The following is a 24,409-nucleotide window of genomic DNA, read 5'->3' as shown; positions in this document are numbered from 1 at the left end:
TATGCCTGTTTTCAGTGGTTCATTAATGAAAGGCACTGCCCCAACTTTGCTAACTGTACGAGGCCAGAAAGGCTTTGGCTCTACGGATAACCCTGGGGCTAGGGTTTGGGTGCAGTCGCCTAAGAATCCCCCTGAACAAGCAGAGGTTATTGCCACTGGTCAGGACAATACCATTTTGGTTATGAGACCAGGGAAAGATAGCTGGGTTGCAGGTCCCGGCTGACAAATGTTATTTACGAGAATGATTAATGCCTGTATTTGATTCTCTTTCAGATCATTCTTTGGATTGTTGCTGCAGGATGTGTCGGCACTGGACTCCTTTTGGGATGGTACGACGAGAAAGGAGGGATCCCGTCAACCCGGGATGAACTGAGAACCCGAGTGTTGCGTTCCTTCGCTGCGTGGGATTCATCATCGAACTTTTGGACATCATTAGCCAAGAGGGTGACTGATGCCCCTCACTTCTGTTTGACACCGATGAGATCTGTACATGATATTCTGGCGACCTGTCTGGTTGCTGTCCCTGCCTCATTGGAAACCCTAGTTCACATTTTTAATGTTTCAAAGGCTCGTCCCAATGTTCTCCTGGGTGATTTTGCTACCCATGTATATTGCCCCCTATGCACTGAACTGCCGAACGAGCCACCCCCCCATCCAGTCCCAAATAGTTACCTATAATATCACACAAGGTGATTTATGCTTCTTTCTTACGTGTAATCCTAGTGCGATCTCTGAATGTCTACGCCTAAAACTAAAAGGCGCCACTTCATTTACAGCTCATGAACGGACTTTGTGCTTTCAAAGGACACCGACCACATGTGTTTCAGTTCAGAACAATATGACTTGCAATAGTTTGGTAGTTACCCCCAGTCATTATCGCACGATGTTACTACCTGCCGGATGGCTTTTCTCATGTGGTAATACTTCCTGGCCATATGTCCCTGCAAACATTTCCGGAGGCCCTTGTGCTATTACGAGACTCAGTTTGTTGATGTTTTCATCACATCCGAATGCCAACTCTCGTGTGATTCGAGATACTGTGATGTTACAGGAGGATTGTGACTCATCTTTGCATTTATATTCCAAGTCTGAATACCTTAGCCTAGCTATTTCAATTATTGGTGTTCCTGCTTTGGCAGTTTATAATGCCAAATCCATTGGGAAAATGGCCTGTTGGATGGTGAAATCCATTAATCATACTTCTACAGTCCTGTCCGACATGCTACTAGATGCCCAGGGTGAACGTAGGGCCATTTTGCAAAATAGAGCGGCCATTGATTATCTTTTGCTTAAACATGGACATGATTGCTCCGACTTTGAAGGTCTCTGTTGTTTTAACTTGTCCGATCATACACAATCCATTCGTGCACATATTGACAAGTTGCGTGATTTAACGGAAGAAGTTAGAAAACACGTTGACCAGGGCTGGTTTGACTGGCTCTTTAATTGGTTGCCTGACGTACACATGCTACGTCAAACATTAGGTGGTATTCTGATTGCTGTTGCTGTTTTGATTTCTATCTGTTGCTTTATTCAGTGTATTCCTTCACTGCTTCAATTCTGTACACTCGGTACTAGACATAGATCAGTTAGCTTTGTTTCATATTATTCTTCCACAGATGTTAGCTCCATTTAATGAATGTATAATAGACTGAAGTCAAGGGTGAAATGTACTGCTCGATTTTCCCGGCTCTCTTGTGATTAAGGGGAACTAATGTGACTTCAGTCTCTTTCCATCCAAGTCTAAGGGTTAGAGTAGTGTATAGAGCCTATTTATTAGGCACTTCGACATGATCCTGTGTTCTTCCCCATAGATTAGGGTTTGCACATATATCCTAGAGGATGGATCCGTTAGTATTAGGGGTAATCTGTTCTATAGTGAGGGTATTTCATGGAGTCGTGCTGAATCCAGGCCTGGTAGGCCTTAAACGGGAGAGACTCCATCTTTCTTTCCGCTCCGGCAGCTTGGAAAGTTTCTAGGTCGAGGGTGATGTTTTAGTTATGAGGTGTTATTCGCTTGGAGAGAACCGGTTCAGGCCGGCCCTTATCGAAGGATTGTATTTTTCTTCATGCCGAAGACACTACATCAGGCCGGCCGGCTGGGAACGTGTCCTTGGTACGGGGAGGTACAAGAATTTGGTGGGCGGCAGGTTACGGGCTGGAATTTTCCATGAGAAAATGCACCTCTATATTAGTGAAAGTCTGAGGCAGATACTGGCACTTGCTTTTTAGTCCGTAGGCGGCACCTGGCCGTTAAGCAGTAAAGCTACTACTTATTCCAGGGAAGACAGATGACAAACTTGAAGGTGGAGAAAAACCGAGAGAGATAGATATTCTTCTAACAGAATAGCCAAAGAAAAGAGAGTAGCCGATGAGGAAGAGGTCCCAGTGACTCGGAGAAGGAGAAGGGAGTAGATCCGTGACTGCGGAGGTGTGACTTCCAGGCGAAGCCGAGGCACAGACGAGAAGGGAACCTAGATGACCATTGAGTGCAGGCTACATACGACCAAGGTGATGTCAACCCCTTTATTATTAGAGTGTACAACTTAATCTATCACTTTTCTTTGCAGGTCATATGTGATATGTATTATGTTCTGTGAGTGTGTATGTGGTGACTAAATAAAGTATCCAGTTTGTAGTGAATCAATATGTGCTGCGTGTTCTTGTATAAGAGGGTAGCCTATTCTTCTAGTCAGCTGTGACTTGATATGAACAGATGTTAATCCTGATCAGGTAAGTGGTAGCTGAATAAGGGAGAAAGGAGCCCCTCGAACTGGGGAACAGGTTGTGCTCAACTAGCAGTCTTTGTGTGATCTGATACATAGTAACACTGGTTCCCTTGTTGTATGTCGTGGTAATTATAGGATGAACTTGTGCTAAGGCTGCCGTCTGGGCAGGAAGTCCTGGGTCCATTTGGGACCGCGAGGCTAAGGCTGCCGTCTGGGCAGGAAGTCCTGGGTCCGTTTGGGAATGCGAGGCTGAGGCTGCCGTCTGGGTAGGAAGTCCTGGGTCCGTTTGGGACCGCGAGGCTGAGGCTGCCGTCTGGGTAGGAAGTCCTGGGCCCGTTTGGGACCGCGAGGCTGAGGCTGCCGTCTGGGCAGGAAGTCCTGGGTCCGTTTGGGACCGCGAGGCTGAGGCTGCCGTCTGGGTAGGAAGTCCTGGGTCCGTTTGGGACCGCGAGGCTAAGGTTGCCGTCTGGGCAGGAAGTCCTGGGACCGTTTGGGACCGCGAGGCTGAGGCTGCCGTCTGGGCAGGAAGTCCTGGGTCCATTTGGGACCGCGAGGCCGCCACTTGTATTATAAGAGGTCTTGATATATATATATATATATATATATATATATATATATATATATATATATATATATATATATATATATAAGTAGGAATTCCCTGTCCTTAGGTGGTATGTATATATGTGGTTTCTTAGGTGTGAATAGGCCCTAGGGAGGGGGTAACGTTCTGGCTGGGTTAGAGAGGCTCTGTTGAGCGGGTTCTATCTGATCCGAAAACCCAAGCAGAACAGCGACTCAGAGGTGGCAAAATCAGACTGGGGCCGCTTCACCATCCTTGCTCATTTTTCAATACGCTAACAGTGAATAATTGTATATTATTCACTATTAGTATACTAAAAACTGGATCATTAGGTAATTAAACATGTTTTTCAATGTATGTTGTGGGCATGCTTGCAGGTGACAGTGTGTTTGTGTGAAAAAGAGTGTTTACGTGTAAGTGTTTGTGTATGTGAGCATGCGTGAAAGTGAATGTGACAGTCACTGATAGGAGTGAAAACAAATGAGATTAAACGCCAGATAGTATGAGTGAGTCAGGGTGAGTGAGACTGGTGGGGCCAGGGAAAGAGTGAGTGCAAGTCAGTGTGAGTGAGGAGGTGTGAGTTAATCAGGGTAAGAATGAGTGACAATGTGTGAAAGCGCGTAAGAGTGAGCGCAAGAGAGTAAGAATAAATGAGTATAAGTGAGTGAGAATGGTTGAGAAAGAATGAGTAGGTGAAAATGAGTTAGTGAATGTAAATTAGCATAAGTGAGAATGTGGTGTTATGCCTGCGACTTGGCTTCTGGGAAAAGTCCGGTGTTGGCATACTGGAGGCAATTAGTTATAGACAGGACCTGGCATCCTAGAGATAATACTTGATATATGGGACATCCACTGTGAAAGGCTGGTGCAGGCCTACTGGAGGTAATTCTTGGTTTGAAACACCCATGGCAAAATGCTTGCACTAGCACATTGGAGGTGATTCTTGGCATAAAGGAGGGCATCTGTGGCACATAGGAAAGGGACAAACATGACAACATGCTACCCCTATCATACTAGAGGTACATTTTAACATCAGGTTCACCCATGGCACATAATAACATTAACAGCAGAATTCCAGCACTGCAATATTACATATCGTTGTTGGCATAAGGGGGCACCCATGGCATATAGGTGACACCTATTGCAAATGGCTGGCCATGGCACAGCAGGGATCATTTTTGGTATACGGGGGCACCAATAGCACATTTCTTTAAAAAGTGGTTCAACTCCTATGGAATGTCAGGTTTCAATGGCTTGGAACACATGAAATGACATATATTTAATGACTGCTCTTTCATAAACCATGGCTTTTTAGGAGACGTATTTGACAGATGTGCTTGAAAAGGCACTATTTGACCAATCTTTTTACATTTTTTTGTGAAGAGAACCCCTTTCCTCCAAACTCATTCAGAAGAGCTCTAGTTCATTCGCTTTACTCAGTAAAATTTAGGGCAAGAATTGTATTACCACATTCAAAGATTATGCCAGCACACTAATATAGGTGGACCCAAAAAAGACATTTGTGTTATATTTTTATATTAATGACATGGTTATAATGTAACTTCAGTGCAGTGTTGTCAATTATTGTGATATCATCCGGATTAAGGTCAAGTGACATCACTTCCTGGGAAAATCCAGTGTCAAGGGCCATATGATGCCATTTCCTTTGATGACACTAAGGTCAAAGAGTGTGTGGTGCCACTTCTGCTATCCCTGGCATTTTGATGATTCGAGGTCCATGTATGACTCTTGATAATCATTTGCCATTGTATATTTCTAGCAGGTTATTCAGATAACTCACCTTTTTAATTTGATGGCTTTATAAGCCACACATCCGATGTTCAGCTTCATCCGTCTATCCACTGGTACCCAACAAAACTCTCTTATTATTTGTGAAATGTTGTTGACTGTTTGTCTGTTTGGAAGAGGTGTGGCGCAGCGGCCAGGGCGGCTGTCTCTGGAACCTGGTGGCTCATGGTTCGATTGCCAGTGGCAGATCAGCCCAGCACCATGTGACTCTGGGTAATAGCTCGCTTAATCTTCCCGAAGGCCCCCAGCGCCTTGACACCCACGAGTAATTGTTCGGGCTTTACAAATACTGCACATTTACATTTACATTTGAGATTAATGAAGCACAAAAGTAGTATATGTAAATGTGTTGTACTTGTATAGCGCACTGCTACCCTAGGGTGTCCTGGCGCTGTACTCATTCCTGGCTTTTCCCTGTGAAATGTCCACTCCTGGGCACCCCCAAGGTGAAGCCAGGCATCCCAGCACTGTTGGGGCCATTGTGGAGATTAAGCAAGCTATTGCCCAGAGTTGCAGAGTGGGACCCATGATTAGAATAGGCACTGAGGCGAGAAATAGCAGGTCCGAGGAAATTGAGCCCAAGACCCGCCAAGGCGGGAATTGAACCCTGGTCCCAGGCCAGACCTCTGCATCAGGGTCTGCCGCTCTAACCATTAAGCCACACATTATTTGGTGTCAGGAAGAAGCATGGAATTCCTGCTAGGATCTCATAACCACCACCAAGCCTTGATAATATTAATGGGCCACGGTTTTTAGTTTGTTTAGAAAACAGGTATTTCATTTCGAAAGAATATGAAAGAATTTACATTTGTAACCTAAACATTAAGCTTGATATATTTTATCTTCTGTTAGATTGCTCTTTGTTTTAGTCACCCTGCATACATATACTCCCACCATTGTTTAGTAAGAAGGTTGTGTTGGCATGTATGGATGCTGTACGTCTGAATAGTCGCATAGTCTCTCTTGGTTTACTGCTTGGTATAGCCCCATTCTTAAAATCGTCCCAGAAACTGTCCATCCTACCATTATGTGGTAAACAAGTTATATTTGATTATTCAAGTTTTATGTTATAGATGATGATGATGATTAAGGTAATGTAAAGAACCGTTTTTATAAGACAATTGTCATGATGAACAGAAAACAATATATTTCCAATATTCTCCAATGTTGGAAACACCACGTGTGCTGCTCCTGGCGAATCTTTGAAATGTCCAATGATGGACACTTGCCTAACAGTAAATGTATGAATTGTTAGATGATGGAAGCTACACACCTGGCCCCATGGCAATACCACAATTGCTCATCTCACAAACACAAAGCACTACAAAGACTGGAGTATATTGTTCAATAAACAGACAGGACAAAAGGAGAGCATGTCAGCGTGTGCTGCTAATTCAATAATAATCTTCGTAAGAGGTTTTGAAGGAAGGCAGACAGATTGTGTACCTTAATAGTTGATCTGCATATCCCTTCTGCTTTCTTTAGTGATATGAGGACATATGCTGTTAATGAGTCTTTTGCCTCAGATCCTGGGAATCCATCCTGGCAGAAAATAAAAAACACAAATGATTATACTGTGTGGAAAGCTGATACCAGACAGGCAGTTAGATGAGTATGGTAACCCACTGTACCCAAAATGCTTTGCATGATACATTTTATAATCTATTGATATTGCGCAATAAAACATTGGCCCACAAGTTTTTCGTCTCAAAAGGATGAAAAGCAGAGTAGGCCTCACTCGGATTAGGGCCCGAAACTCCAGCGTTTCCACAAAATATATCCAGCACATGCCTTAAACAGAAAACCCATCAAGCCTCCTGGTTCGAGGCTTATTGTTCTTCCGGTTCAGGCACATAAATGTGGAAAGGCAAAGATGTTGAATAGAAGCACCAGCAATGTCTGGCTGGCACATAAGAAAGATAGGCTGGTTGAGTTAGTTGAAATTACTGATCCTTCTCTAGCATTGTATCACTCATAGATTCACTTGCTTGAATCATTCCACGTTGTCGTGCTGGTAATCCCAGGTATTTTAACCTAGCAATAAAAACATTAACATTCCCGTGGGCAAAAAATAGAGTTTGTTTTGCAGCACATTCACCTCACTTGAAACTGCCCTAACCACGGCAAATGTCACCACAGTTCAGATTTCGACTGCACTTTGATGGGGAGATTTTCAAAACTTTTGCGCTGGTTAAGTCTCACAAAAGTGACGCTAACCGGCGCAGTTATTTTTTGTTGCTCTTTTCTTTCCAGCGCAAAACTTGTTTTTCGCTGGAAAGCACTCTTTAAGTAGTGCAAAGCAGCGTGAAGCTCTGTTTTGCATTACTTTCGCTGAGGGGGCGTTACATGGGTGGTAAATGGGCTTTCCCATGCAACCACCCATGCCTTTTGACGCTAAACCCTATTTACAAATGTTTGTAAACATGGTTTTGCGCCAAAAGTTAACGCCCCTTTTAAAGGAGGCACTAACAGGAGAAATGCTTCCATTTCTCCGTGCTTTTCCGACTTTCCATGTGTGCTGCACTGTGCAGCACGTATGCAAAGTGGGAAAATCTTTGCATCGTGCCTTGCATAGTATTTTGTACAGGAAGGGTACCCTTCTTGTACAAAACCTATGATACATTCATGCACACACCCTAGCGCTGCGATGGTAAGGTGTGTGCATGGCGCACAACAGCTGAAATCAGCGCTGGAGCAAGAGGAAGGGGAGGAGAGAGCCATATCCCTCCTGCTCCATCCCTGTTGCGCAATGCAGCGCAGCCTCGCGGGGGGCTGTGCTGCGTTGCGCAACTTTAAAAAACATCTCCCCCTTAGCTTGGGTGGCGGCCACGGTGATTTGGATCATGCTCAGTTTGAACAACACCTGACAGTGAGATGTTTGTGGGTTTTCCACTGGCTTAGGAGAAATATGCAGCACCCCCATGACAGGTACGCCTTTAACCCCTTCGATGCGTGTGACGGAGCGGTTCCGTCATGCGCGTCGGTCGCGCAGTGCGGATGACGGAACTGCTCCGTCACAGCCCCGCCGCGCATGAACCCTTCAGCACAGCGCGGTAATCCGCGCCGCGCTGAAGGGGTTAAGGCACAAAAAAATATTGTTCAATTCTTGTGACACCTATGACCAAAGAGAAATATTCCTTGACGATTCACTCAGGCAATTACTGTACTTCCTGTACCCTAAAGATAAAGTAGCTGTTTGTGACATTTGGAACATTTCTTTAAAAAACAGTACTGGAGAAAAAGTAAGTTGACCCTCTCGAAGGGATGTTACCTGCAGTGGATGAGTCCAGTGCATTTGCAAACAAAGAAGTGACTGTCAAAGTGCCCTCACTTCCGTGACTACTTATCCTGACAAAATGTCAAAAAAGACGGAATAGTCTGTGCACAAATTGGCACAAAATCCACCTCACCAGAAGAACAGACATCTTTCCCACTTAAAAACTTGTTTACATGATGGTCTTTGTCGGTTCTCTGAGAAGTAGAAACTGCCACCACCATCACTAAGTGTCCTGGAACCCTTGTCAGCTGTGGGTCTGTTAGCTGCTTTATTCAGTCATAGTTCTTTCATCAACACCTTCAAAAAAAACAACCGATGGTTTTATCAGTAGTTTTTTCATTTGTGGCCACACAGCTGATGGCTCATCGAGCACCAACAACTGATTTCATGCAGTCAACTGGTTCGATAGTTCCAAAGGTGGCCTCAAGAACAGGCACTTCATTTCTTAAAACCATCTTTTTTGCAGCATTATACAACACTGAATACAAAATGAGTATGTATTTCCTTTTGTATATTAACACAAGCATCAATCGGTATGTCACAAAAAGGCAACTTATGCTGTCAAGAGCCCCTTGTCAACAAAGCCATTAAGGAGAGTTAAAAATCATCAAAAGCAAGATATCATCAACACAGCCTCACCGGAAGTTCTAGACCTTTACACGTCAACTTCCATCACTGCCTAATGCCTCAGCTCAACTGCCTGTGCACGTTTTGGATATGAAGGAGGAAGTGGAAGACAAGACACATGGTCAGGCTTCACAGGCATTTTATAGCCGTACCCAGCTGACAGTGCAATATACACTGTTGTATGATCCAGTCCAGATGAAGCGGAACACCCACCAATAGACGATGACCACCCTCGCCTGAGGAGTCTGGAACAGGGCTTGGGAGATCCAGGCACTGGTTGGACCTCCCATGGTCCAGGTTGCAGCAGACTTCCCCCAGCCTCTGCAGCATACGATGGATAACTGCGGTAGTCTCCTCAAGCAGGAAGAACATATTGAGTGCTTGACTTGCCACCGGCATGCCTCGTGTGCCACAATATCCCAGCCACACTATATTCCTTTCCTCTTGACAGGGATGGAGAGTGACAGACAGCTTGAGCAGAAGGGTCGGATCCATGGCAGACATATACATAAAGGCAGCTACTGCTATTCTAGGGGGATATTAATGTCAAATGTGAGATAGTATTTCATTCCTGGTCAACCCCGAAAAGTATCAAGAGTGGGAAAGATATTTTGAGGCAACAAGACATCATAGCCTCTGCTTCAATCAAAGGTGTGGCAGTGGATTTCTCGAATTTGCCAGCTGACTGGGACAGGAGACCTGCATAGGCAGTGATGGCTAAACAGAACATCCTGAACACCCACAGGCTGAATTAAGACCCTAGATATGCCCTTCCATGATGAGATGCTCTTTAAGAAGCATATAGACAGAGCTTTAAATGTTAATAAGAAGCTCACAGACATAGATCTCCTTTTGGAGGTACTCAAGTAAACATGCATTCCTCTTTGGGGTACTGCAGTACTGATGGTCGCGCTTTTAAGGTTTTGGCGGCCAAACTTTGGAACTCTCTTCCCTCTTCCATTAGAGGACTCCAGAACCACCTGGCGTTCCGTAAAGCCATAAAGACCTGGCTCTTCCCGGCGTAACTCTCATTCCTTTTCTGGACCGTCTCTAGTCACTTACACCTGGGTAGCGCTGGGACGCCCCGTCGCTGGGGCAGCTATGCGCTGTACAAATCCGCAAAATAAATAAATAAATAAATGGTCGACCTCCTCTCATGGCACAGTGAAGCTCAAAGGCCTGCAAAGGAGGTTCTTTGCACCACAGCTATTCAGTTAGACAATCTGTGGTGCTTTGTTTTTACTGCCCGAATCTGACTTTCATTGTGGAAATTAAACTGCATTCTCTTGATAGGGGCAGAGGTCTCATTGTATATAGTGGCAGAACTTATGACATTACCCCACCAGATCATCTTTTCGTGTTGTTTGGATGCCCAGGCAGTGGCCATCCTCTAATAAAGGAGGGCTTATCAAGATATATGTCTGCATACATCACCTTCTAGCTCAGGAGGGTGAATCGTTCCCTTGGGAGGCTACAGTTACTAAACACTCCACAAGAAGCATGCCATCTACAGTGGTACTGTATGCTGGGATGTCCCTTCACGACATCCTCTGATTTCAACCTAGAAGAACAGCCAGACATGTACCAGACACTACTGCCAGGATCAGGATATCTTTGCAAGACCTATTTAGCTGAAGGTGAGCCTGCTGAGAAAACAATGGCAGCTAGGTGAATAATCACTGCACAACCCAATATTGTCACAAACAAATTAAATTCTTCACCATCAATGTTGCCTACCTCAAATGACCAGCTGCCACATGGTCATGAATTAAAGACAATCTCACAAAGCGATTCAGAGGCAACACAACCACAGTCAAATCCGTTCAGTAAGAAACAATGTTTCAAATAAGTTTGACAAGTTAATCAATAGCTTCCAGTTTTGCTTGAATGTTCTTTTCAATTCTTTTAATTATTCAGTTATTCTTCTTCTTTCTTCTCAATCTTGAAGGTTTCAATACATACAGATGGGGAAACATCCATTACAATGCAGGCATTACATCGCACTTCTTTTACAATGCAGCTGTTACAACGCAACTGCCTTTACATCACATGCCATTACAACACAGCTGTTACAACACGTCACTTCAACGCATGCCATTACAACACATACCATTACAACGCATGCCAATACAATGCATTATAAGGTAAGTAATGGAGTTTAAGGGTGGGTATGGTTTTTGGGGTAGATGGGAATAGTAATTTTTACCCCTACACTATCCAACACTTTCCCTACTGTTGCACTGACTGGAGTGAGAATAGTAATTTTACCCCTACACTATCCAACACTCACCCTACTGTTGCACTCACTGGAGTGGGAATAGTAATTTTACCCCTACACTATCCAACACTTACCCCACTGTTGCCCTAAAGGTAATATGCGTTGTAATGGATTGCGTTGTAATGGTAGTTTTTAAAAATGCGTTGTAATGGCATGCGTTGTAAAATCATGCGGTGTAATGGTAGTTGCAATGTAAAAACCATGTTGTAAAAGCATGCGTTGTAATTTTTTGCGTTGTAACGTCATATATTCATACAGATGCAACCAATGCGTTTTGCCCCAGACAAGGGCTTCTTCAGGGCACTATAGTTATTATGCAGATGATAATCAATGTAAAGGTATCCAAAGTCCTGCATGAGCACCAAGTTCTTTGTTGCCTTCTACAGAGAGTCCTCTGATAACTGCAGTAACCCACTTTATTGTTAACCCCTTGAGTGCCCCGCCCTTTCCCCGCCCTGTGCCGGCCCTTTCCCCGCCCTGTGCCGGCCCTTTCATTAGCGGGCGGGGTTCATGACGAGATAGTCTCGTCATGGGCACAGCGCAACCGCGGCCCATGACGAGACCATCTCGTCATGGGCACTCAAGAGGTTAATGGATTCCCATCAGTTAGGTCAAATCGTGTGTCATTTGAGTAAAACTATCCGCATGTATATGGACATCCATAGTCCCAACAAGAGGAATACTTATTTCGGCAATGCCGTCAGGCCTGCTGCATTTCAGTTCATGCCGTTTTACTTAAGGGACATTCGTTTTGACACGATTTGACCAAATGGATGGGAGAAGTCCTTGTCTGGGGCGAAACGTGTTGGTTGCATCTGTATGTATCGAAACCTTCAAGTTTGAAAACAAAGAAGACGAAGAACTGAATAATTAAAAGAATAAAAAAGACAAATTCAAGCAAAACTGGAACTTATTGATTAACTTGTCAAATATATTTGAAACATTGTTTCTTACTGAACGGATTTGACTGTGGTTGTGTTGCCGCTCATTTGCTTTGTGAGGTGAGCCTGCTTCCCACCTATTTAGATCCAGCTGTAATTACTACCTGATGTTCTGATTCGAACATGTGAATCTATGAAAGATCAAATAATATAAAATAAATTAGTTACCTGTAATCCAGTTATTCCGCCTTTTGTATCTTCCACAGATTCACGTGACCCTCTATCCTCTTTGGTCAGAGGCTTGCCTAGGTAGACTTGCTTAACTCCTAGCTTGCTTCGCGAAAACTTAGCTGTGGGGGGCATCTGTGGGAGTGGGATGCATAGTAATGTCACTCGTTGACTGTGGTTTGGTCAATTTCAAATGAGATGGTTCAGTGGTGTATCAACCATGGCACCGACCATAACGCAGCAAAGGAAAATGGACCTCCGCCATCTGGTAAAGTAATCACAAGGCATCCATCACATCCCTGGGCCCGTTTGTTGCTACACTTGCTGCATCACTGATAGCTTCACCCCCTGAAATGGATGTTCTTCTGGCAAATACTTTTGTTAGACCGATGGTGTGTTGGTAATGTTTACTCTTAAGTCGAAATCTGGGGGAGTCTCTACAGATAATGATTCAAGCAGCTGAATCTATAAAATATACCAACCCAAGAGAACTACAGTCATCGGTAGGTAACTACATTTCTTCCAGAGCATGACTGGCTATTCCCCAACTGATTTGTCTATATTTTAAATTTTTATGGAAATTACTACATTACATGATCAATGTGTTGCCCCATCCACAAATGGATCCAGAAATTATTTATTGTAAATATCTGAAATAGTGTTCCTCCTAGAGTAAATAAGGCGTACACTGTAAAATTCAAACTTCTTAGTGGTTTAATTACCAGCATAGGGGCAGCATACACAGAACCAGTCTCTTGAAAAGCCCCATCCGATAGTTGCCGATGTACGAGAAGCCACTCCACGCTTTTGCATAAAGAAAAAGTGTTGACAGTCACCAGTTCATAGGCAGTGGAGTACATCTTGACCATGTAGGCAGTCAACCTATGATGAAAAAAGGAAACACATTCAATATTTCGTAACTTGCGCAAAAGCATGCCTATAATAGAGAATTTAGTATTTTTAATACACGTATTTTCAGCGCTCCTATAGCAGTCGATATCAGGCACGCAGTCTATGTTTTATTAATTTTTGTTGGCTTTGTTTACTAATACAGCAAACCAAACACTATATGTGCAAATTGTCAACAGACCCTTTATGTATGTGTTTTAATTTTCATAAAATTCTGTTTGTAGGAAGTACCCCCTACGAGCAAGTTCCCTCTTTTGATTACCTCGGTATTCGCCTCACACCTAGCCTAAACTGGACACCACACATTGATAAAGCAAAGCTAATGTTAATCCAGAAGATTGCTCACATTTCTAAAATACAGAAAAAATGGTGTCAAGAAAAGTGGCTCCCACACTGGAGATTTACAACATCAAAACTCTGGGGGGCTCTTTATGGGGCAGAACTGTGGGGTAGTAGTAATACAAACTGCCTCAATGCCATAGAAAATTGCTTCTTAAGATATCTCTTAAATCTACCACATAGAACCCCTTTGACTCCTTTATATCTGGATTTTGCCCAGAGATAATTGTCTCATAAGGTTGATTACACGTTGTTTACGTTTTGGCATCAAATGTAGTTTGTTGATGAGTTAGTTCCATACTGAGCAGCATTGACTGGTCTTTTACACTATTCCCTGACAAATTCGATTCCCTGGTTCAATTCTTTGAGAGACCTCCTCTGGCGTTTAGGGCTGGAGTCCTATTGGTTAAACCCGGATATCTTGTTAATATCCAAGGCAAGGGTTACATCGATTTACGGGGAAAAAGTCATGGAGAAGGAATCTTCTAATCTGGTGGGCTCCTTGACCAGGGTTTTTTTTAGATTTTATGCTAACTGCGAGTTATGAAGAAACAATTGATGAAATTGTGCCTCCTCAGGCACGCAAACTATTCCTACAAATTCGTTTTAAGACTCTGCCAACCAAACTGTTTTGCACCACATGGACCCGTAATGTTTCTTTGGATACTCTCTGCCCATCCTGCAAATTAAGTACAGAATCATTAGTCCAACTGCTCTTTTTCTGTCCTCACTATCAAAACTTGAGGGCCAAGTGGATTATTCCTCTGTGCAGACTGGTTGGACCCGGCCATTATCTGGAGGTGCTAAGACTTTTGTCCAACGACACAAGCAGGTTCATTGTTTTTTCCCTGGCTAAATTTTGGTATGCTTTCTTGATGAAGCATGCCAAACGCATTGTATGAAATACTTTTATATTTTGATTGTATATACTGTGTTTTATGATTCTTACGCTTTTTACTGTATCTTTTTTTGTGGTGCCATGTACTTTTTAAGATCTATATACAATCGAAATAAAGTTTTCATGATGAAGATGATGATGTTTTCATTTTCCTGGAATACGCTTTCCAGTGGTGTGCATTTTAGATAAGCACGAAGTGCTGGATATATGAAGATTACAAATAACAATTTCCTAATTGCAGTATTTTGCGAATCGCAAGTAGGAAATAGCTATTTCTAATGTTTGAACTTCATTGAGCTTAACTTAGCGATTCGTAGTGGACCTACCTCATGAATAATAATGAGGTAATTCGCAATTTGTCACCCACTACGATTTGCAGGGATAGTGGCCTGCTAGGGTGAGCAGACCACCATGTTTGTGATTGATTTTAAATAAAGCAGCTGTTTTTTTTTTAAACGAGACCAATTTACATAAAGGAAAACGAGATGTGTTTAAGAAGAAATATATTTTTTCAACTATTCTCAAAGGTGAAGAGGTTCCTTGGGGACCCTTCCCATTTGCAACTGGGTTACCACTAACTTTGAGCTGGCGTTCAAGTGCTATTGTTTTGCGACCGCATTTGGGTCGCAAAACATTCATACATACCAATGCAAATCGTTATTTGGAAGGAATGCCCTAAACACGCCCCTTCAAAAAACCGATTCACAAACCCAAATTGCAATTCAGTAACAGGTTACTGAATCGCAATTGGGGTTTGTATGTTTGGAAAGGCCTTTTTGCGTTCTCAAATGCCCGATTCTCAGTGAATCTGACCCGAAATTACATATGTAGGAAAGGTTGAAGACCTAGAAGGATAAAAGATACAAACGATTTTAGGTTCTCATTCTTTTCTTTCACCGACAGCACTGAGTGTCAGTGTCTCTTTTAAAGATGATCTTGATAATGAGAAGGCTTTGGAGGTGTTGTTTTTTGGAGATCCCCGTCTCTATGGTTTTCAGAGGGCCGACCTACAGAATTAAGGGACTTTCTCATACCGGTTGCCACAGACCACAATTAAGGCACTGTTTTAAATTTTACTTTTTGTTTTTTCAGATCAGTTTAATACCGTCACTTCTCCTTGCTTTCACTTCATTTGTGTGCTTTGTAAGGTTGAATCTCTGTTTTTCTCTCCCTGTTGTATATTAGCTGTTGATTTAATTTGGCCTTACATGGACTGCCAGCCATTCTGATCCAGTGGCCACATCGAATGCCATTGCCAGTTTAGTCATCGGTCATCCTGCTCTCCCTCCCTTTCATCTCAAGCATTTTGAACACTCTCCACTGTTTAGTAGTTGCCATATTCCAAGCTCCTTTCATATTTAGATGAGCCATATGCAAACAATGACCTACTTATCTTCAGTAACATCTGTTCCTTACCTGCCTCCTAGAGCTGTGTAACTTTTACAAATTCATAGGCCCAGTTATGCTCTTTGCTGCTGCCATTTTTCCTGTCTTGCTAAAACACACTGGAATTCCCTACTGCCTACCTTAAGCAGTGTTCCCATCCATGTATTTGTGTAAGCAACTGAAAACACTGCTTTTTCTGACACAGTTGATTCTTCTTTATCCTTGGAACTTAACAGGTCACTTTGATATCTCTACAGGGACATCCATCCAGCACATGTGCATGTCTCACCCTGGCAGTGCTTTCAAGCAACTCTAATGTCTCTGGGATGTCATCTGTCGCACTCCAATGTCCAAAGTTGGCTTTATGTAAGTGTGAGACTTTGGGCCTGATTTAATCTTGGCGGACAGGTTACCCTGTGTTCTGCTTGGGTTTTCGGATCAGATAGAACCCGCTCAGCAGAGCCTCTCTAACCCAAACCAGAACGTTACCCCCTCCCTAGGGCCTATTCACACCTAAATAACCACATATATGTACCACCTAAGGACAGGGAATTCCTACTATATATACCAAGACCTACAAGTCACAGCCTCGCGGTCCCAAACGGACCCAGGACTTCCTGCCCAGACGGCAGCCACAGACTTCCTGCCCAGACGGCAGTCACAGCCTCGCGGTCCCAAATGGACCCAGGACTTCCTGCCCAGACGGCAGCCACAGCCTCGCGGTCCCAAACGGACCCAGGACTTCCTGCCCAGACGGCAGCCACAGCCTCGCGGTCCCAAACGGACCCAGGACTTCCTGCCCAGACGGCAGCCACAGCCTCGCGGTCCCAAACGGACCCAGGACTTCCTGCCCAGACGGCAGCCACAGCCTCGCGGTCCCAAACGGACCCAGGACTTCCTGCCCAGACGGCAGCCTTAGACAAGTCACAGCCTCGCGGTCCCAAACGGACCCAGGACTTCCTGCCCAGACGGCAGCCACAGACTTCCTCCCCAGACGGCAGTCACAGCCTCGCGGTCCCAAACGGACCCAGGACTTCCTGCCCAGACGGCAGCCTTAGCACGAGTTCATCCTATAATTACCACGACATAATCAGTGTTACTATATATCAGATCACACAAAGACAGCTAGTTGAGCACAACTTGTTCCCCAGTTCGAAGGGCTCCTTTCTCCCTTATTCAGTTACCACCTACCTGATCAGGATTAACATCTGTTCATGTCAAGTCACAGCTGACTAGAAGAATAGGTTACCCTCTTACACAAGAACACGTAGCACATATTGCTTTACTACAAACTGAATACTTTATTGAGTTATTACATGCACACTCACGGAACATAATACATATCACATAACCTGCAAAGAAAAGTGAAAGATTAAGTTGTACACTTCTAATAGTAAGGGGTTGACATCACCTTGGTCGTATGTAGCCTGCACTCAATGGTCATCTAGGTTCCCTTCTCATCTGCGCCTCGGCTTCGCCTGGAAGTCACACCTCCGCAATCACGGGTTTACTCCCGTCTCCCTCTCCGAGTCACTGGGACCTCTTCCTCATCGGCTATTCTCTTCTCTTTGGAATATCTATTTCTCGGTTTTTCTCCACCTCCAAGTTTGTCATCTGTCTTCCCTGGAATAAGTAGCAGCTTTACTACTAACGGCCAGGTGCCGCCCATGGACTAGAAGCAAGTGCCAGCATCTGCCTCAGACTTTCACTAATATAGAGGTGCATTTTCTCAAGGAAAATTCCAGCCCGTAACCTGCCGCCCACCAAATTCTTGTACCTCCCCGTGCCAAGGACACGTTCCCAGCCGGCCGGCCTGATGTAGTGTCTTCGGCATGAAGAAAAATACAATCCTTCGATAAGGGCCGGCCTGAACCGGTTCTCTCCAAGCGAATAACACCTCATAACTAAAACATCCCCTTTAACCTAGAAGCATCTCAAGCTGCCGGAGCAGAAAGAAAGATGGAGTCTCTCCCGTTTGAGGCCTACCAGGCCTGCATTCAACACGGCTCCATGAAATACCCTCACTACAGGACAGGTTATCCCTAATACTAACGAATCTATCCCCTAGGCTATATGTGCAAGCCCTGATCTATGGGGAAGAGCACAGAATCATGTCGAAGTGCCTAGTAAATAGGCTCCATTCACTACTCTAACCCTTAGACTTGAATGGAAAGAGACTGAAGTCACTAAATCACCCTTCAACACAATAAGACCGGAAAAATCGAGCAGTACATTTCACCCTTGACTTCAGTCTATTATACATTCATTAAATGGAACTAACATCTGTGGAAGAATAATATGAAACAAAGCTAACTGATCTATGTCTAGTACCAAGTGTGCAGAATTGAAATAATGAAGGAATACACTGAATAAAGCAACAGATAGAAATCAAAACAGCAACAGCAATCAAAATACCACCTAATATTTGGCGTAGCAAGTGTATATCAGGTAACCAATTAAAGAGCCAGTCAAACTAGCCCTGGTCAATGTGTTTTCTAACTTCTTCTGTTAAGTCACGCAACTTGTCGATGTGAGCACGAATGGATTGTGTATGGTCAGACAAGTTAAAACAACAGAGACCTTCGAAGTCCGAGCAATCATGTCCATGTTTAAGCAAAAGATAATCAATGGCTGCTCTATTTTGCAAAATGGCCCTACGTTCACCCTGGGCGTCTAATAGCATGTCAGACAAAATTGTAGAAGTATGATTAATAGATTTCACCATCCAGCAGGCCATTTTCCCAATAGATTTGGCATTATAAACCGCCAAAGCAGGAACACTAATAATTGAAACAGCTAAGCTAAGGTATTCAGACTTGGAATATAAATGCAAAGATGGGTCACAATCCTCCTGTAACATTACAGTATCTCGAAGCACACGAGAGTTGGCATTCGGATGCGATGCGAACATCAACAAACTGAGTCTCGTAATGGCACAAGGGCCTCCGGAAATGTTTGCAGGGACAAATGGCCAAGAAGTATTACCACATGAGAAAAGCCATCCGGCAGGTAGTAACATCGTGCGATAGTGACTGGGGGTAACTACCAAACTATTACAAGTCATATTGTTCTGAACTGAAACACATGTGGTCGGTGTCCTTTGAAAGCACAAAGTCCGTTCGTGAGCGGTAAATGAAGTGGCGCCTTTTAGTTTGAGGCGTAGACATTCAGAGATCGCACTAGGATTACACGTAAGAAAGAAGCACAAATCACCTTGTGTGATATTATAAGTAAGTATTTGGGACTGGATGGGGGTTTGCTCGTTCGGCAATTCAATACATAGGGGGCAATATACATGGGTAGCAAAATCACCCAGGAGAATATTGGGACGGGCCTTCGAGACATTAAAAATATGAGTTAAAGTTTCCAATGAGGCGGGGACAGCAACCAGGCAGGTCGCCAGAATGTCATGTACAGATCTCATCGGTGTCAAACAGAAGTGAGGGGCGTCAGTCACCCTCTTAGCTAATGCGGTCCAAAAGTTCGATGATGAATCCCATGCAGCGAAGGAACGCAACACTCGGGTTCCCAGTTCATCCCGGGTTGATAGGATCCCTCCTTTCTCGTCGTACCAGTCCGAAAACAGTCCGGCTCCGACACATCCTGCAGCAACAATCCAAAGAATGATCTGAAAGAGAACCAAATACAGGCATTAATCATTCTCGTAAACAACATTTATCAGCCGGGACCGCTTCCCAGCTATCTTTCCCTGGTCTCATAACCAAAATGGTATTATCCTGACCGGTGGCAATGACCTCTGCTTGTTCAGGGGGATTCTTAGGCGACTGCACCCAAACTCTGGCCCCAGGATTATCCGTGGAGCCAAAACCTTTCTGGCCACGTACAGTTAGCAACGTTGGAGCAGTGCCTTTCATTAATACACCACTGAAAACAGGCATTATGAGTAATTGAGCCACTCGGTCAGTGCGATGTATCAGTAAGTCAACCTCACTGCTATTCAGCAGGAGCACCTTAATCTCTCCCTGATAATCACTGTCGATAATTCCTCCAAGCACCTGAATGCCTTTTACAGCCAACCCCGATCTAGGGGCGATCAATCCGAAATTTCCAGGTGGTATCTGAACACCAACACCTGTCTCTATGATGACTCGATCTCTACTTTTTATAACAATGTCATCCATAGCATGCAAGTCTAAACCTGCCGACCCTGGGGTCGCTCTACATGGAGCCAAAGCTCCGGGAGTAATTTCCCAATACATCACAGTTTCTCTGATTTCATTAGGCATAGCCTCAGCATTCGGGGGAAACAAACGCATAAGTGGAGATTCAGCATTTAAAAAAGGACGATTATTCAAAATCAATAGTGCTTGGGGCAAAAAGTCTCGCCAATTTTTATACTTGTCATCCGTTAACTTTCGCAGCTGGTCCTTTAGCAGGCCATTCAATCTCTCCACCAGGCCCGAGGCCTGTGGGTAGTAGGGGATATGGAATATCCATTCAATATTGTTTTCCGCACAGAATTCCTGTACCAATCTTCCACGAAAATGGGATGCATTATCAGATTGAATTTGGAATGGCACACCATAGTACATCATAATTAATTCTAATGTTTTAATGGTATTCAATTGGGTAGCTTGCTTACAGGGAAGGGCTACCAGCAGGCCACTGTATGTATCAACAATAGTGCAAACATATTGACAATTCCTACTCATGGGAAGTGGACCAATGTAATCGATCTGCCAAATTTGAGCGGGCAGTTTGCCGCGATGTAAATGACCTTTAACAATTTGGGGCACCTTACGCCGTCTGATATGCTGACAAATGGGGCAGTGTAAAATAACATTTTTGATTAAATCTAAGGGAATATAAATTCCTCGATCAGCAGCCCACCTGCTAGGGGCCTTCTCTCCAAAATGTCCTGCCTTCTGGTGTGCCCATTTCGCCAATCCCGCAATATCAGAATCTTGCCTGTCCACCACTGCCTCAGCAATTTTAGACTTCTCATCTGCAATGTTATGAAAAAATTTGTCAAGAGAATCTATCGGGGTGTGAGCGTCCACATGGAAGATTGTAACAGTACTCTGTGGGAGCATCTCCCAAATTTCTTGCCTTAACTCTTTTCCCCATAATTCTTTGGAATGTAACTTCCAATTATGGGAATGCCAAGTTGGCAACCAAACAGCCAGTCCATTGGCAGTAGACCAAGAATCAGTGAAAATATGACATGTACCAGGTAACTCTTGTTTCAAAACTTGGTAAACAGCGTAAAGCTCGGCAAATTGGCTGCTTTTACCTTCACCAGTTGTGCTCAACAATTTCTGTGTGACCGGATTATAGGACACCGCCTTCCAGTGCCGTGTCATCCCTATAAACCTCGCTGAACCATCAGTGAACCAAACATGGTTTCTTTCCGCTGCGGACAAATCATCAAAAGGCTTACCCCACTTGACAGGAGACTCCTGTGCTAAAGGTACGGAACATTCACTCTCAGTCTCAGTCGATGGCGCTCGCGCCACCTGCTCATGTAAAGAAGCAACTCCTTTCGGGCCCACATGTGCCCTGTCTTGTATGTACCATTTCCATTTAATCACACTCGCCTCTTGAGCGTGTCCAATTCGGTGAGTTTTCGGCGAACTCAGAACCCACTGCATGATAGGAATTTCCGGACGCAGAACTATATCATGTTCCAAAGTCAATTGCTCGGTATCCACCAGAGCCCAATAACAAGCAAGTAACTGTTTCTCAAAGGGTGTGTAACGCTCACCAGCATCAGGTAACTTTTTGGTCCAAAAACCTAACGGTACTTTACTCCTGCCTTGTTTCTGCCACAAACTCCAATTTGCATAAAGGCCCTGTACAGACACATTCAAATCCACGTCACCATCACGTACAGGCCATAAATCCAGAGCATGTTGAATTGCCTCTTTTGCCAGACTAAACGCATCTTGCTGTGGTTTTTCCCATTCAAATGCATTCTTTTTACGCGTGACCCGGTACAAGGGGGCCAATATTTGACTCAAATGAGGAATATGCTGGCGCCAAAAGCCAAACAGACCAATGAAGCTCTGGGCTTCTTTCCTATTTCTAGGAACTGCAAAATCAAGAATCTTCTGTTTAACCTGAGGGATCACTTCACGGTGCCCTTCATGCCAATTAATACCCAAAAATTTTACAGCCTGGGACGGACCTTGCAATTTATCTGGGTTGATTTCCCAACCTTTCTCACGCAGGCACTCAATGACTCTGTCTAATTGGGTCTGAACTTCCTCTTGTGTTTCGCCTTGGATCAAAACATCATCAATATAATGACATATCTGAATTTGGGGATGAACCGGTACCTCAGCCAAATGCTCTGCCACCAGCCGGTGACATATCGTAGGACTATGCACATAGCCCTGGGGAAGACTTCTAAACGTTATCTGACGCCCGTTCCACGTAAAACTGAATTGTTCCTGACACTCTGGGGCAATCGGAATTGAAAAGAAAGCATTAGCAATATCAATGGACGCGTACCATGTACCTGGATGCTTTTGGATTCTCTCAATTAGTGTAATAACATCCGGTACTGCAACAGTCAAAGAGGGTGTGTGCTTGTTCAATTCTCGATAATCAACGGTCATGCGCCAAGAGTTATCACTCTTACGCACCGGCCAAACAGGATTATTCCAAGCAGAAGTAACTGGGGTTATGACTCCTGCATCCACTAACTCATGAATAGTGGTACTAATCTCCTCATGACCACCTGGAATACGATACTGCTTCTGACAAACCACTTTTGTCGCATGGGGAACTTGTATGGGGGGCATTCTTAAACGACCAACCCGTATAGGTCTGGACGATATATAATGCGTTGTTCCAAATTGGTAACATCCGTCATCTAGATGCAAAGTCATTCCTCTCAAAATATCAATCCCAATTATGAATTCTAGAAGTGGCACTACTAGTACAGAATACTCTTTTCTAGGAATTCTACCTATTCTCATTTCAAGCAAAGTTTGAACTGCAGGGGTTTCTTTTCCACCTAATCCGGTAATAGTAAAAGGCTGACCTGTAAACTTCTTCGATTTTCCATGAATAAGAGTGGCCTCCGCTCCTGTATCTACCAATGCTCGGGCCCTTTGGATATTACGATGTCTCCAATAAATGTCAATATCTACATAGGGTCTATTATCTCTGTGAGCCTATCTGTGTACCGGAGCTTGACCTCTTTCTTAATCATTCTTACTGCATTCTGTATACCAGGATAAATCAGGATAAAGACTCTCACGCTTCTTAGGTATCGGTACCTCCTGTTCATATCCATTCCCAGTACGGAACGGATTCGTATCTTCTGCACTGTACTGCGGGTTACGATCGACCAAACTGTGACGATCCTCTCTCCTCCTCAACTCAGGGGATTGATCCCTATCATCTCTACGTCTGCTGTAAACATAGTCAGTTCTCCCCCTTTCTCTTTCCCCCTCTCTCTCCCTGTCTCTCTCTCGACGGGGGGACACATCACGTGCAGAACGTCGATCATCACGACGAACAGAGTGCCCACGGCGGTCGTCATCACCGCTACCGTCAGAACCACCACGATCACACTCAGTGGTCCGAACACGCCGGGCACCCTCCTTTCGATCCAAGCCACGTTTGCGAAACAACTCCCACAAACGTGCGGTAGTCTCACCATCAATGTCCTCCCTCCGCACACCATCAGCCAGAAGACCAGAAAAAATATCACGTCTAGTAAGTTTATTTTCACCAGGAGTACGAGTGTCAGGCCGGGACTGACGTTCAGGTTTAAACCACTCACCCAACTCACCGAGTTGGCGCACGGATTCCAAAACCGTAGATAACACGTTACCAGTCTGATTAATCAATAAAGTCATCATGACCTGCTTATAGGCAACAGGGGAAGATCGAATGATACGGTTCCGCACAGAAGATGTCAACGAACCATCAAGCAACCTGTCAGCAGTACCCAGAAAAATTGCCGTTTTCATCACCTCCTCTTTGAGACGTTGAGCAGCATCACGCAAAGTATACCACGGCTTGTCATTCACAGGCCAGTCAGATTCAGTAGGATATTTTAGATTACAACCCTCAGTCGCCAATTGGAGTAAAGAAATCTGACCAACACCATTATAGTTACGAAAATGATCCTGCACAGTAGAATCCAAACTCAAGGAACAGAACTTTAAACAATCGCCAGTATCCAACATAATACCAGCAGCGCCCAGTTCATAAAGGCGCACCATCCATGTGAGCAAGGACTCACCAGCTCGCTGCCGAAATCGCTGCAAAATATCACTAATTTCCTGCTGAGTAAAGTCTTCTAAACAGTCCAAAGAAATACCCTGCGGAGCATTGGGAGACTGCTGCAACTTCCGACGGAAAACTGGATGCGCAGAAACCGCGGGACGAGCATCACAAGGAGCCCGATCAGTACTCGTAGAGGGACAATCAGTGTAAGAAGCATTGATCCCACTCGAAGAACGAGCGTAATCACGGGGTGCACCATC

The 24,409-nt window shown here is 44.3% G+C and overlaps 2 protein-coding genes across 15 annotated transcripts in view; one reads left to right on the top strand and one right to left on the bottom strand.

Annotated features, from left to right (window-relative positions):
• The window catches only part of LOC146833112 (complement C3-like), a 1,368,049-nt gene that overhangs the window by 417,189 nt on the left and 926,451 nt on the right, over positions 1–24,409 (bottom strand). The window contains exons 26-27 of the mRNA XM_085600736.1: positions 13,135–13,294; positions 6,568–6,663 (exon numbers count right to left, since the gene is read on the bottom strand). Coding sequence (XP_085456862.1) covers positions 6,568–6,663; positions 13,135–13,294 — 256 coding nt within the window. The remainder of the gene's footprint in view (positions 1–6,567; positions 6,664–13,134; positions 13,295–24,409) is intronic.
• Positions 1–24,409, top strand: part of LOC146833113 (uncharacterized) — a 787,180-nt gene that overhangs the window by 535,892 nt on the left and 226,879 nt on the right. The window lies entirely within an intron of this gene.

The sequence above is a fragment of the Triturus cristatus genome, chromosome 4_2 (genome assembly GCF_964204655.1).
Source record: "Triturus cristatus chromosome 4_2, aTriCri1.1, whole genome shotgun sequence".
NCBI lineage: Eukaryota > Metazoa > Chordata > Amphibia > Caudata > Salamandridae > Triturus > Triturus cristatus.
This window is presented reverse-complemented; position numbering and strand designations above follow the sequence as displayed.